Here is a 14,816-nt window from a genome sequence, read left to right as displayed (position 1 = left end):
CAAACAATGACCTAGGCATTGTCTTTTTGGAAGATGAGCTATGGATTGACCAAGATTCCAAAAATTTAGAAAATTCTGTCCTTCCACTGAATACTGCTGATTTTTCTTATGTTATTTAGTATAGTGGCAGAGTTCTTATGTTATTTAGAACTGAGATATCTTTAACTAAAGACAGAGTAAATATATGTAAGCTAAAATTGCTAACTCCAGAAAAATGTACAAGGAGTTTTTGACATCTGAAGATTTTTACTTTGCAATTTACCTTCTTTCTACCCATCTTAACTTTGAATTTTTATGAGTTATCATCTTACAATTAACTCTGAAGTCTTTATTGTCCTTGTATCATGGGTTAATGTGTTAAGCCAGGTCCTAAGGGTCTTCTTTTTCTTTGCTTGTGCTACTCAGAGAAACTGTGTTTTGTTTTGTTTTTTTAAATCCAAATGCTAGTTGAATTCAATCACGTGTTTGTAATAAATGGCAGCATCCATGCAACATTCACTTGGTCTCTGTCCTATTTTATATTCTTCAAATAGAATATTGTACACAATTGATAACTTTGTAAATCATGATTTTTTTACACTAAAAATTCTTACAAATCACTGAATAAGCCTATCCAAAAAATCTAGTGATCACAAACCATAACAAAATATACGATTTCCTATTTGATACCACTTAAAAACTGGAAAAGAATACATAATTCATTTATTCATTTCAGTTTATATGAAATTGAATAAGAGGCAGATTGTGTTTAAATTACTATGAATACCCAATGTATTTGGTTTTTCTGGATTCAACTGGCTGGTAAGTATTATTTTAAGTCGATCAGGAATTGTAATTGCTTTTGAAAACAGCCTTTATTTTGTTTAATAAGAATATTAATTATGAATATCAGAGAGTCAGTTGAAAAAGTTAAGGTTGTGACATGAGGACTATGATTTGTTCTCAATAGAATTTTAAATATATAGACATTAATTGTCTGGCACAAAACTGCTGAAAGGATCCCTACCTCTGTGGTTTTTTTTTACCTTGGTGTTTTTTCTATGAGACAAGTAGTGTCAGTTTGGATACATTTAAAAAAGTCCTTTGATGGCTGAGAATCTGTGAAGTGTCATTAAAATATAAGGAAAAGATAGCAAAATCATACTCCACCAGCCCATCCAGTTCTGCTTTCTTCTATATGCTCCTGGGTCTAAAAGAAAGAAAGATCACGTCAAGCACGCTATTAGAACAGTTTTTCCTAAACATGATCTGGGCATTTGAACCTGTTAAGCTGCCCACTCAGAGTGTACCATTGCTAATAGCCTAACTTCACACTTGAATTTAAGATGACCGTATTCAACATCTTATACATCAACGCTATTGCATATACATGAGCAATCTAAGGGATGGATCTTACTGAAAACCTTTAATAATTCTGGTTTAATTTTCCATGAGGCAGTGCCTGGAATTATTTCATTTATGGAAGCTGAGCACAACCCAAGCACTTGGTGTCATATAGTTTAAAAAGACATTTCAGTGGTGTCTGGGTGGCTCAGTCAGTTAAGTGTCTGACTCTTGGTTTCAGCTCAGGTTGTGATCCCATGGTTTGTGGGTTCGAGCCCCCCAGGTCTGCTGACAACACAGAACCTGGCTTGGGATTTCTGTCTCTCCCATTCTCTCTGCCCCTCCCTCCACTCGCATGCCCACTGTCACTCTATCTTATTCCAAAAATAAACAAATAAACATTTTTTTTAAAAAAGCATTTCACAGTGGAGTTTAGGTTAATTTTTTTTCTTTTCTTAATCTTATTAAGTAGGTAGGAATCTTAAAATGTGCACAGAATCTTATTTTGGTGTACATTTTAAGATAGTATAATCATTTGTTGATCAAAATTTAGTGGGCATAAAAGGATGAATAGGCTTTCCTAGACAAATAATTAGAGAAAAATCATTCTAGGTGAAATGAACAGCACAGAGCCCAGGCCAGCTTAGTAGACCACAGGGGTGGTTCCATATGGCTGAGTGGAAGGTGACTATGGAAAAGAGTTCAAGAGGAAGGAAGATGTTTGGGTATCAGAATGATCTTGGAGAAACTTTTATGCCACCCTAGGAAGTTTAGATTCCCCTTCTAGACGAGCCCTGTGAAGGAGTTCAAAGTCACAATTTGGAAAATATAATTGTGAACATGATACAGAGAATGGATTATAAGTCAGCAAGATAGAAAGAGGCAGAGAGATCAATTGGAAGGCTACTGGAATGTTTGGGAAAAAGGATGATAAAGGCCTTAATCTAGGTATGGATAGCAAATATGGATCAGAGAAGATGTAGCCAGAGACATTTAAAAGTTCAAATCCTCAGAATAAATTTGAGGGCAAATGGTAACCAAAACCTCTGGTACAGATAAAAATTGCCTAAAGAGTAAGTTGAGAGTTATGGTAGAGACTAGAAGATTATTAGCAACCGCTTTCTCTGTTTGCTAGGACTATAGCTAGGCTACTTTTCCCAGGCCTGCTTCCAGTAAGATGTGGTCATGTGATACATTCTAACCAATGGTGTGTGAGCAGAAGTGACTCATTCTACGTCTAGGCCTGACCTATATAAACCTGTTATATGTGATCTTCCATTCTCTTTTCCATCCCCCAGTGGGATGTTGGTGATCAGGTTTGAATAACCTTGGACTAGCTTTGGAAGTCACTAGATGAAGACAGCACAAATGCCATCAACCTGGATCCTAGAGTGACTGTGCAGAGCAGAGCATCCCAACAATTAAAATTCCCCACAAACCTGGACTCAGTATTAGGTGGTTACCTGAATGTGTAAAAATTTTCTTTCTTCTTTTTTAAAAAAATTATTTATTTATTTTTGAGAGAGAGAGAGAGAGAGAGAGAGAGAGAGAGAGAGAGAAAACACAAGTGGGGGAGGGGCAGAGAGAGAGAGGGAGACACAGAATCTGAAGCAGGCCCCAGGCTCTGAGCTGTCAGTGCAGAGCCGGAAGTGGGGCTTGAACTCACAAGCCATGATGACATCATGACCTGAGTTGAAGTCAGTTGCTTAACAGACTGAGCCACCCAGGTGCCCCCCAAAATTTCTATTGTATTAATTGTATTGTATTGTATTGCATTGTATTGTATTGTATTGTAATAATAAGAAGGGTCTTACTTGTGTTCTAGCAGTTAGCCTACCTTACAAACACATTAATTTGGAGAATAGTAAGATTTACAGAGAAATCATAAAAAGAAGAGCTGAAAACAAAAGGTCAGTGAAGTAGAAAGGGAATCATGAGAGAAGGTACTGTCATAAAAAGCAAGGGAATAATAAATTTTAAGGCACAGCTTTGTTGTCTAACACGACACTTTGCAGTTCTTATCTAAAAATGTGTTCCATGTATTTATTAAATTATTTTGAAACAGAGGTTGCTTTGAAATCCTAAGGTTAATTAAACCTGGTATTCTAAATTTAATCACTGTTTTGGGCCGTAAAGTTAAAGTTTATATCCAAGGAATTCCACATCTCCTTGAATAAGCATCTTTTATATTCTGTCAGTTTAGATTAAAGTTGACCCTGATTTTTATAAATTAGAATTTCAGATTCCAAAGCAATTACTGTTTTTAAATGCCTAGTTTTAAGAACTAAAATCTTAGTCTAAATGACTGATCTTACAGGTTAAAAGTAATAAGTAAAACCAACAATTTCTAATACCTAGATTCAATAAAAACATTGAAGATATATTCATCCCAAGCTGATTTATCAGATGAATGGTTTCTAATTAACTACCACAATCAAGTTGATTCTTCTTTTTCCCCCTATGGTACTGCATTGAAGCCAAAATCTTTCTGTTTTGTATAGCAAAATATAAATAAGATATAAAAAAAAAAAAGCTTCTAGCATATTCCATCAAAATTAGTCAAGCTTCTTACAGAGTAGTGATTTAAAAAAATATTTTTAGCCCAAGTAATGTTGACTATAATAGTCCTGATATATTTCCAAATAGATTCATATGACTCTTTTCTTGCAAAACATAGTGTCCTAATTTCAAGAAGGAATTTAGTGATTTACTTTGATTCCTCTGTGCTTTTTTTCTTGCTTGATAAAAAAAGGTTTATTCTATATTTGGTTTAATGAAACATGTCTTCATAATTAGAAGTCTTATGAAATGTATCCATCAAATTTCCTATTTAAAGAAAACATTTTGTGTGTCTGAGTCTCTAATAGGAGTACTTATGAACAGACTCATTTTAAAGCTTTTAGATTGGTGGAGTACTTTTCTAACGCATTAATTTAACAGATTATGTTTGGATTTGAACAATAGAAACAATTAAAACTCAACAATAAATCTGTGCTTAATTTTCAACTTTTCCCTTCCTAAAATCAGCACAGTATTTCTATTGTATTAACCCACTGAATTACTGCAAGATAACAGGATAGCAGGATAGTTTGACCTGATATTTCATGTCATATTCTTAATTATCTGCTTTTAAATTTTACAATGGGAATGTTTGGCTTTCTTTTGATGACATCAATTTCCTTCAAAATTTCTATTTTTCTATTTTTACACTGAATAGACATAACACCGTTGGCATTTTTCTGTTTTATTTTTTTATCTATTTCTTTTTTTTTTTAATGTTTATTTATTTTTGAGAGAGACAGAGACATAATGTGAGTGGGTTGGGGCAGTGAGAGAGAGAGACAACAGAATCTGAAACAGGCTCCAGGCTCTGAGCTGTCAGCACAGAGCCCGACCCGGGGCTCAAACTCACGAGCCACGAGATCATGACTGGAGCCGAAGTTGGACACTAAGCCGACTGAGCCACCCAGGCGCCCCTCTGTTTTGTTTTAAGTAGAATATATCTATTTCCCTAAAGACCCATCTTATCTTCTCATCTTCATCATTTTGGGTTTTGTTGACTACCAATCTTATATTCTCAAAAGGATGGAATTTCATCCTAACTCAGAACCAGATACCTTATTTTTCCAATATTACATTGTTTCATTTAGTCTTTTTCTCCATTCAGTTTCAATGCTAAAGTCATTCAAGAAAACAAGGAGTCTATTACTTATTTAATAAAAATAATGGACTGTGAATAAAGGGTTGTTTTTGTTTTGTTTTGTTTTGCGAAACAATCAAGAGTTGAATGCAGTAATTCTGGCTTTATAATACAAAATGTTAGCGATAAATAAGTCCTCCCTCATACGCTTTCATCTTCAGAAATACACCTCTGTGGGTTTAATATGACCTACCTTTGGACAATCCCATGTCTGCCAGCCTTCTCTGAAATCACATATAGACAGAACTGAAACATTCTGGATTCTTTTCAGCCACTGGAAACATATTCGTTCATCAGTAACCCATGTGAGCCAACTGAAATAATAATCACTGCAAATAAACCAAAACAACAGTCACTACCATAAACCAGTATGATGTCAAATAATTTCTCAAGTTCTTATTCTCAAGGATGTATTTTGTTATTATGAAATATCTATTCCATAGATAAAGAAGGTAGAACTTTCCCTTCTCTTCAGAGAAAGTTTAAATATACTTGCTGACTTTTAAACAATATCTATAAGAGAGTTGGTTCATCTAATGGAATTATTTTATATTCGAGCTTTCTCCTCATTTTGGACTTTTATATCTTGGGAAACATTTTAAGACATGAGGCCAAAGCTATTGGTCAATATAGAGGGGGCGAAAGCATTAAACTGGTTATTTTGCATGAGTAAACTCAATTTTTCACTTTTTAAGTGGTTGAGAGAGAGCCAAGTGTGATAAATGCCCATCTTTCTCTCTAGGCAGTTTGTATTAGAAGCCTCGTTTTAACTGTGACCAGGGTCAGGGGTTGAAATTCAGGTTTAGTATCACAATCAGAGATGATGTACACTAAGTAACTCTATTAGTGCTTGGCATACAGTTGGTGTCAACTGTCAGGTCATGATCTCACAGTTTTTGAGTTCGAGCCCCGCGTCAGGCTCTGTGCTGACAGCTTGGAGCCTGGAGCCTGTTTCGGATTCTGTGTCTCCCTCTCTCTCTGCTCCTCCCCTGTTCGTGCTCTCTCTCTTTCACTCTCTCTCTTTCTCTCTCTCTCTCTCAAAAATAAATAAACATTAAAAAAAAATTTAAATTATCCAAGAGTAGATTCACCCTGGCAAGGCCCCACAGAGGCCTCTGCTGAGGTTCTCTTTCCTGTCAGTGATCAATCATTCTGCCCTGGCCAACTCTCCTGCAAGGGGCAGCATGCCCTGGCCTGTTAGGGTTTGGGAAGCAGTGAGGAGGCCCACCAGGCTGGGTGTGGGTGGCCGCTTACCTTGATCTGCTTCAACCATAATGACCACAGAGGACTGATGGAGGGTTGGAAGGGTTGCTACAATCAGAACTAATCAGACAGGATCTACATATGGCCCTGGCCCCAAGCTGGGGGAGTGAGACTGATTCATGTCCCTGTCTCCTTACAGTGAATCCCAAACAGATAATTGTACAACCAGATAATTGTGAATAGACTGCATCCTAATAAAAATTGCTAATATTTGGAGAGGGTTGGCCTCTTGTTAGTCATGCATATGTGATCAAACATGATCTATCAACCCTGGGCTTGAGAGAACGTAGATCAGACTTGAAACAAGACAGGCTGAGAACATATATGAATTTTATTATTTGCCTACTGATCACAAGTTTACATTCACACATCTGAGGGGAGTATCACTTAGATTGATCGCTCTGATCATCCTTACATGTGTGAAAGGGGCTGACACTTTAAAATCAATTTAAGAAATGTCATTTTTAATTTGGTTACGTATTTAGGTTTACATGCCAACTTTATTTATTTATTTCTGCTTAGAGTATACATATCATAAACTCACTAGAAAAGAAGTGTAAATTTCAGCTAAGAAATTTAAGTGTTAAAATTCAGGTTAAGGTGGAAAGAGAGCATCTGGGCTTGCCCTACCTTGATGCTATCATTGCTGGAACTGGCACTTCTATGGGACCTATATGCTCAGGGTAAGTGGCATCGATAATAAATAACCGAACAACAGGATTCTTAGCTCCAGCCTGCCGAAAAAAAGGAGATTATGTGCTCATAAATTTTTAATTATGACTAACATATTAAAGACACTTTAGGAGTTTAGGCATTTTTTATAAGCTTACAATATTAAGTATATCATTGTTGAAAACATTTGAATTATAACATGACCAGGAATTTCATTTCGATTTTACTTGCAGGGCAATTACAAATATTATGTCAACCAGAGTGAAGACACATATTTTAAGTGATTAATGAGAGAGCTTTGATTCGTAGGGGAAAATATTTTGGATATGAAAATGCAGTGCCATAATTGATATTCTCTTTTCTGACTTTCAAGACAGATATTTCTTCTTCTTCTTCTTCTTCTTCTTCTTCTTCTTATTATTATTATTAGGATAATTATTATAATCACTTCTCCCTGTACTGGAAGGCGTGCAGGGGGGAAGACAGTATAAACAATAAATAACAGAAGATATTTTTTGCTTTTTGCCCTATACTTTGGTCTAGGACAATCATCAGTCGGTCTCCTAGCTGGTTACATTACTACTGTTATCATCCCCCCCAAATTAGGGAAATGTCACCTCCAAATAAAGTGCCTGTAGAATTTGCACTTTTCTTGTTTTGTACTTTCTGTGCTATTATACACCCTAAATTTACATGACAGTATAGTTCACACCCAGACAGCTTCTTAGAGTTCCTGTTATTTTAACACAGAAAAAGAGAGTCTTATAATTGTCAAACAATTTAAGTCCACAGAGTTCAGGTTCACAGCCTTAAATGACTCCATGCCGTTTGGATTTATCTAAAGAACTGTCCAGGCTCTCCTCTGACCTCCTGTTTCACTGTGAAGCTTAGCTGGGACTTCTGGTTTCTTTTGAGTTGCCTCACCTCTCAGCTTGATGTCAGATGTTTCAGCAACTCTAGTCTTCAAGGAAACATGAAAATTTGGGTCCCAACTTCTCTGTCGGTGTCAGTTAGTCCTCAGCTCTGGGTTCCTCCATTTCTTCCTGCTGCCTTACACCCTCTTGAAGATCCAAATTCTTTTACGTCTTGGGTCCCAAGTGCCACTTCTCTTACTTCCAAACATCTTCAGTCTTTCAGACTTTATATACAGCCATTGAGGGGTCTCCTACCTAAACATGCATCTCCTATCCATTATCTTTTCTCACATGACTTTTAACATAAATTTTAGACTATCTGGAATTTCTAGTTCTTTATCTATACCCACTGTGACTCTAATCATAAACCACTTGTGTGTACACATATCCATAGAGGGACCCACTGGGTCCATCTGTAACAGTGTTCTCTTTGGCAAGTAAACACAACAGGGACCAAAGAACAAAGAACTCTTTTCTACAGTCACTTCCATTCCTTGTAAAAGAGGAGAATTTATTATTTGATCCCTTTTTAGAATTTTTGCCTAAGTCAAATTAAGATACGGCGCTTCTCCACTGTGACCTTGCTGTTCTCCTACTATACATACAGGAGCCCTCTCTTCAGACATGGGACTGAATGAAGTGTTTCACTCAGAATTCTAGAATGGTTATACAAGAAACATTGGGTTCATTCCATGTCTAATTTCCTCAAGGAAGACACTAGATTCACACACTTAACCTACCTTATATGTCCAGAAAAGATCATAACTCATGCCTGCTTCTACCTGACAGGAACATCAAGTTCAACATTTGTATTTTCCATTCTAGTTCGCATTTACATGAGAATTCAAGAAGGAATTGCAAAACAGAACTTTACCCTGAATTTGGAGCATGAAAGATGAAAAATTAAAATTAAGTTAAGCTTGTTTTTCCTCCATAATCTAGACCATATGTTTTTCAAAGATTCTGCGATGGATTTTGCAAAGACTACTTCATCCAGCACAACCAGATGTCCAAAGCAACAGATGTCCACATAAATAATAGAGCACAGTACAATGTTTGCCTTACAATGCACAAGGATAAGAAGCTCTCCAAACTTGTTGATCCCACCTCTATTCATGGTGTTGGTTGCTCATTTTGACACCAGAGGAATGGAAGCATCTGCTGAAAGTACTCAACATACCTTGGGGTATGGAATATTTATTGTTCTAGGATATTGTTCATCACCATAATAGGAATAGGCGATAACTGGTATCTCGGTATCATTAAATTCTGCATATGCCAAAAATTTTCCATTAGGAGACCACCAGAGAGCGTATTTTGTAGCAAGCATTTCCTCTGAAAAATAAAACACAAGCATACAAATAACCATTATGGCTTACTCTTAAAATTATTGCAAATTCTTCAAAATATATTGTATTAGCCATTTACTGACTGCAATAATTTATTTAATGTGGGTGTGACATATGCCAAAATTTTGTTATTGAAAAAGATAAATAATCTGAGTTTAAAGACATAGCCTAACTTATACCTCATTTCAAACATCAATCAGTCTGCGTAGGAATTGATATTAATCAGAAATGTAATTCTTTAAGTAAATTAATTAAGCATTTCAACAATAAATAATTTTTCCCTTGGGGCAGCTTCTGGTTTTTACAGTCACCTAATGTAGCCCAAACAAGGAGAACTGTAATTACACTACAAGAGTGACATAAGTGTTAGATGTTGACTTTTTCTCCTAGGAATATTAAAAAAAAAAAAAAAACAAAAAAAACAAAAAAAACAAAAACAGTTCAGTTATATAATTTTTAATAAAGGCAAGAACTATAAGACTTCTTAAAGTCCAGTTAGGTCCTGGATCCTACATGGCCTACAAAGAGGACACAATTCACAAAAGTATCAAAAACTAGGAATATTTCTCTGCAAAATTATGTAGACAGTTGTTTAGTTTTGGAAGAAAGATTTATTCCTCAAGAAAAAAGAAACCTGAAGAAATGTACCAACACAGCATCGAAGGACCATAAACTTCTTGAAATGTAAATTATTACTACCACTTTATAATGCTCATGAAAATCAGCTCTACCAGCCTGATTATTAGATTTTGTTCTTTGAGAACATGTACATCCTGTTCATAACCTGATAACAGCTTTCAGAAATGCCACCATTCATCTCGGTAACATACCACTTGGCTAAACTTTACTAAATACATGCAATTATTTTCAATTAAAAGCCTAAAACAGCAACGGTAGAAAAGGAATATGATTTACCTTCATAAACCCAGTCTGGGATCCCATTGAATATTTTATTTTCTCTTCCATTAAATGTTATTTGAAAAGGTGGGTCTTCTGGTCTTTGTTTCAAATAGATATTGTTTTGATAGACATATGCCTAGAAGTGGTGGTAAGTTAGTTAATAAGGAGAATTCCATAAGAAATACAATAAAGCCTGTAAACTTATTTTAATTATTTACCTAATACCTTCAAAATGCATGGTAATCCAGATGCAAGAAGGAATCACAACTAAAGTATCATTTTAATAGGTCAAAAAACCAATCAATTCACATTGACATCAGTTATGATTTTTAAAGTCTATCAGATAAAGCATAAAGTTTACCATATATTTGTTGTTTTATTACTCAAATAAATAATTGTACATATTAACAGAAAGTCAAATAAATCTTTGAATATTAATAGCTAGCCAGATCTAATCTTTATTTAGAGTCCTTAAATAAGAGCTTGGACAAAATTTCATGTTGTCTGAAGCTAGTCTGGGAAACTTGTGAAAACCATATTTTTCCTCAGCTTTCTGGCACAACGCATTCTGGCTGAGTATGAGGATAAAGTTTTTGACTGCGATATTTAAAGAAGTCTATCCATGAGCTTGAGATTTTGCGGAATTCTCAGATGAGTTTCAATTTATCAAAACTCTTCCCGTTTTTAACCACTAAAATAGTCATGAATTTTTTTTTTCCTTTCAGGCAGGGAAATTTAACAAAGGCCAAAATCAAATGGCTCCTCTTTTATTTAAATGATTAAACACTTCTATAATTTAAACACTTACTAATTTACTCCCAACAGGCGACCAGCATAAATACTGAATTGGACGAGGAAGCTCATTTCTTCTTACAAACTGTCTAGAAGGAAAAAAAAAAAAAAAAAAAGGAAGAAAAAATAATAATAAACCTTGCTGTTCAAGGGGGAAAAAAAGCATCTTTACAAACAGAAAAAAGTAAATAATAAAAATGAAGGCTCATCCTCGGCCTCCTCAAACCTAACGGAAAGAATGTGACAAAATGGCACTGGAGGCATCGGGTTCTGGTAGCAGTTCCTTACCAGTTACTTAAGTCACTTAATTTCTCTGGGTCTCAGTTTTCTGACCTTTGTAATGAAGTGAATTAAAGATTTATTAAAGATTTATAGACTGTGAAAGTGGGACTATCTCTAGAAATTATCTGGTGGAACACCCTCATTAAAAATAAATAAATAAACGTGAGGTTAGAGAGATACGACTTTTTAAAATCACATCGCTGGTTCTTGGCCGACCCTAATTAAACTCAAGTCTCCTAACCCTCAGGACTGTAAAATTGGTACACATCAGGCTGAGATGGTCGACGAAGTGCCTTCCAGCTCTAAAATGCTATAGCTGTGCTGAAGTTTAATATGTGCTCTTCCACATTCTCATTTACAACCCCCATCTCTGTGAATGCATATGCATTTCAAATTTTTGAAAATAAGATGCCATTTGACAATCTCCCCAGGGATCTGACTTGAAATCAGAAAAGGAAAGGAACATCTGATCTCAAACTAAACTGAAAAACAGATCATACACTGGGCAGTATGCCTTAAGCTTGCAAAGTTCTCCACCCATGGGGAAATTTCAAATATCTTATTGGCCAAAAATCTCACTTTGGTGCCTAGACTCACCCTGCAAATACTCAATTGACTAACTTGCACTGTGGGGCTTTTGTAGTTCTTCAACGAGAATGCGTTCAGATTTTTGTAAGTGCTAAAGAGTCATAGGATGCCATGCTTAAGTTTTGACTATTATCTTCTTGAAGATTATATTAATCGTTTCATCAAGACTGCTTTTGAAGATAAACGAAACAAGACTTGCCTCCAAGGTATACATTGAGGAGCCTGAAGAAAGACTCTTTGTCCTCTCCCTCAAAAAACTAACTCCAACCTGGACCTAACGTGCCTGACACTTCTACTTTTCTCATTCTTTTAAAGCTGGAACCTGCAAAGAATTGTAACCCACGTTACTTTGACACAACTTATTAGGTCATGCAGCCTGAGGCCTAGCAAGCCGTGAGGGAACACAGGCAGATCAGCTTTGACTGGGGAAAGAGAGAGTAATGGCCATGGAAGAGAGAGACCTCTGGTGAAGCAGTGAGAATCCTGCCTGCCAGAGGGCAGTATATGAGCAGCAGGCACTGGAAAGGTCCACGATATATTGAAACACATGTGAAGGCACAGGCAAAGGAATGATCCAGAAGAAAAGGCATTTCTATCTCAGGCCAGCGTTCATGTTACCTTTGACATTGCAACGCTGTCTTAGGTTTCCATATGCTGTGGAATCATCTATGCAGGCATGCAGACAGCGCCAAGCTGAAAATCTCAGCGCAGAGTCTCTTCATGACTGGCAAGTCACCACAGCTGCCATTTTCTATGTTTTCTAAATAACTAACACTATGAGAGAAAGTGGAGGAGGCTGCTCACAAAGGCTGTCGTCTCCTCTCAGTATTCCTTCCCATGCTTGAAACCAGAACTATCTTCACTTTCTCTGTGGTAGATTTTTATAGACTCTTCAGAAGCATATAGAAAATTTGGAATTAGTGGTATGTGGTCTTGCCTTGAATCTCAACAAATTTGTCATCCCTCACTTCCTAAATTATGCTATATTTACCTGACAAAAGACAAATTTGGCAAATTAGATAGTTGTGCAGATAAGAAAGAAAGAGAGAGAGAGAGAGAAAGCAAGCAGGCAAGTAGTGGCTTGACTAAGTTCACTGCACAAAAGCTAAATATTTAAAATGATTCGAGGCCATAAAACTTATACAAGCCATAATTAAAATATTAGTATTGTCACTTTCTTTTGGAATGCTGTTTAATTTGTTGAACCTTAAGGTAGGATGTGGAGAATTTCAAAACAATTAAAAGAAAAATAAGGAATTGATTAAAGCCTTAAGAAATTGTGCTGAAAGAGTAAGGATTTTACTTCACCAATTTAAAGTTTTCTTGAGAGTAGGGTCAGTGCCTCGAGTTCATTTGTATCTCCCCATATATGCTTTTCACATAATGGGTGTTCAATAATTTCTTTTTGAGGGGCTCCTGGGTGGCTCAGTCGGTTAAGTGTCTGACTCTTGATTTCAGGTCTGGTCATGATCTCAAGGTTCGTGAGTTCAAGCCCTGTGTTGGGCTCTGAGCTGATAGTGGGGAGCCTCTTTGGGATTCTTTCTCTCCATTTCTCTCTGCCTCTCCCCCACACACATGCGCACAACACACACACACACTCTCTCTCTCTCTCTCTCTCTCTCTCAAAATAATAAAAAAATAAACTTAAAAAAAGAAAAAAAACCCTATTTTTGAATTTGGTGATGATGTGGATACAGAGAAGAGAAAGACCCAGAGTATATTAGATGAGTTCAGTTTCTACTTTATGTAGTAGTTCACATTTCCTCAATTGACAGTTTAAGATCAGAATCATTCTTTTCTGAACTCTTAAAACAAGTAGATTTTGTTTTGAATTTTTGTGTTCTTACTGGACAAAAGAGGAAATAGACCATAAAAATTTTCAATACCTCTTCAAGCCATATAATTATTTTTCCCTTTTATATAACAGCAAATAGGATATCACATTAAGATGAGTAACTAAACCAATTCATTGTCCATACTGAGTCAGAGTGATTTTTCTAAAGTGCAAATCTGATTCCCTATTGTCATCAGAACGACATCTAAACTCTTCTTAATGGTTTCCTCATGATTATTTGGCCCTTGCTTCCTGGCCCCAACTCCTTCCCAACCTTACACCACCTCTCACTAGTCAGCATGCCCTCCTCCAATTTCAACTCAACTGACCTATTTTGAGTTTCCGAAACTCTCTGTGCTCTCCCTTCCCTTGGGGCCTTTACAGGTTATTCCTTCTGTCAGGAATTCCCTCACTAGGTGTTCTGCCTACCTACTCATTCCTTTTTCTTTCTTTCTTTCTTTCTTTCTTTCTTTCTTTCTTTCTTTCTTTCTTTCTTTTTTGATTAAATTGAAATATTTCAAATAGTGAAGCATACAAAGAAAGAAAGAAAATGGTATGACAGATGACAACTTATCTACAGCCCCAATTTAAAAAATATTAACGTTTTGCAATTTTAGTAACAGTTAATTTAAAATCAATTAATGGAGTCTGTGTTTAGATACAACTGAAGGAGATTTGCATCTCCTGCCCTTCTGCTTCCTTCCGTTGAAACAGCCACTCTCTCGTAAGCAGTGTATCATTCCCATGCACGTGTTTGTGCTTTCAGTATGTAGGTTTATGTCCATAAATGGTATATTTATAATTTGGTGTTCCAAAGTAGGGAGAATAAAACTGCCTGGTGAATAAAAATACAGAACATTTGTCAAATAAAAAGAGGTAAATGTTTCATAAAAGTATTTCCTTAAATTTCTTCATTTTTATGGGTGCCCATACACGGTAAAGAAGTAAAACACTAAGATCAGTAACAAGATAATGTAGTCTTAACTTTAAATCAGAGCGTGGAGTGAAAAATCATAATGGATTTAAGTAGTATCAATACATAGATATGAAATTTTACCCAGTATTTAGGTCATAGATGTGATATGTTGCTGTGTAAGAGTATCTCCAAAGCTGTCGGAAAGAAGAGAGACAGAGACAAATTATGATTCTTAAAAAGCTTCTATCAATAATGTATAATAACAAATGATTCAAGATTCAGA

General features: G+C 35.9%; 1 protein-coding gene across 2 annotated transcripts in view; it reads right to left on the bottom strand.

Moving 5' to 3' along the window:
• The window catches only part of FAP (fibroblast activation protein alpha), a 73,724-nt gene that overhangs the window by 37,589 nt on the left and 21,319 nt on the right, over positions 1–14,816 (bottom strand). For both annotated transcript variants that reach the window (XM_058715145.1, XM_058715146.1), the window contains 7 exons: positions 14,675–14,727; positions 10,930–11,002; positions 10,137–10,257; positions 9,053–9,207; positions 6,917–7,020; positions 5,217–5,352; positions 1,145–1,189 (listed from right to left, as the gene is read on the bottom strand). In XM_058715145.1, the coding sequence (XP_058571128.1) occupies positions 1,145–1,189; positions 5,217–5,352; positions 6,917–7,020; positions 9,053–9,207; positions 10,137–10,257; positions 10,930–11,002; positions 14,675–14,727 (687 nt within the window). The remainder of the gene's footprint in view (positions 1–1,144; positions 1,190–5,216; positions 5,353–6,916; positions 7,021–9,052; positions 9,208–10,136; positions 10,258–10,929; positions 11,003–14,674; positions 14,728–14,816) is intronic.

The sequence above is a fragment of the Neofelis nebulosa genome, chromosome 2, assembly GCF_028018385.1.
Source record: "Neofelis nebulosa isolate mNeoNeb1 chromosome 2, mNeoNeb1.pri, whole genome shotgun sequence".
Classification (NCBI taxonomy): Eukaryota; Metazoa; Chordata; class Mammalia; order Carnivora; family Felidae; genus Neofelis; species Neofelis nebulosa.
The sequence above is the reverse complement of the archived record's forward strand: the minus strand, read 5'-3'. Positions and strand labels throughout refer to the sequence as shown.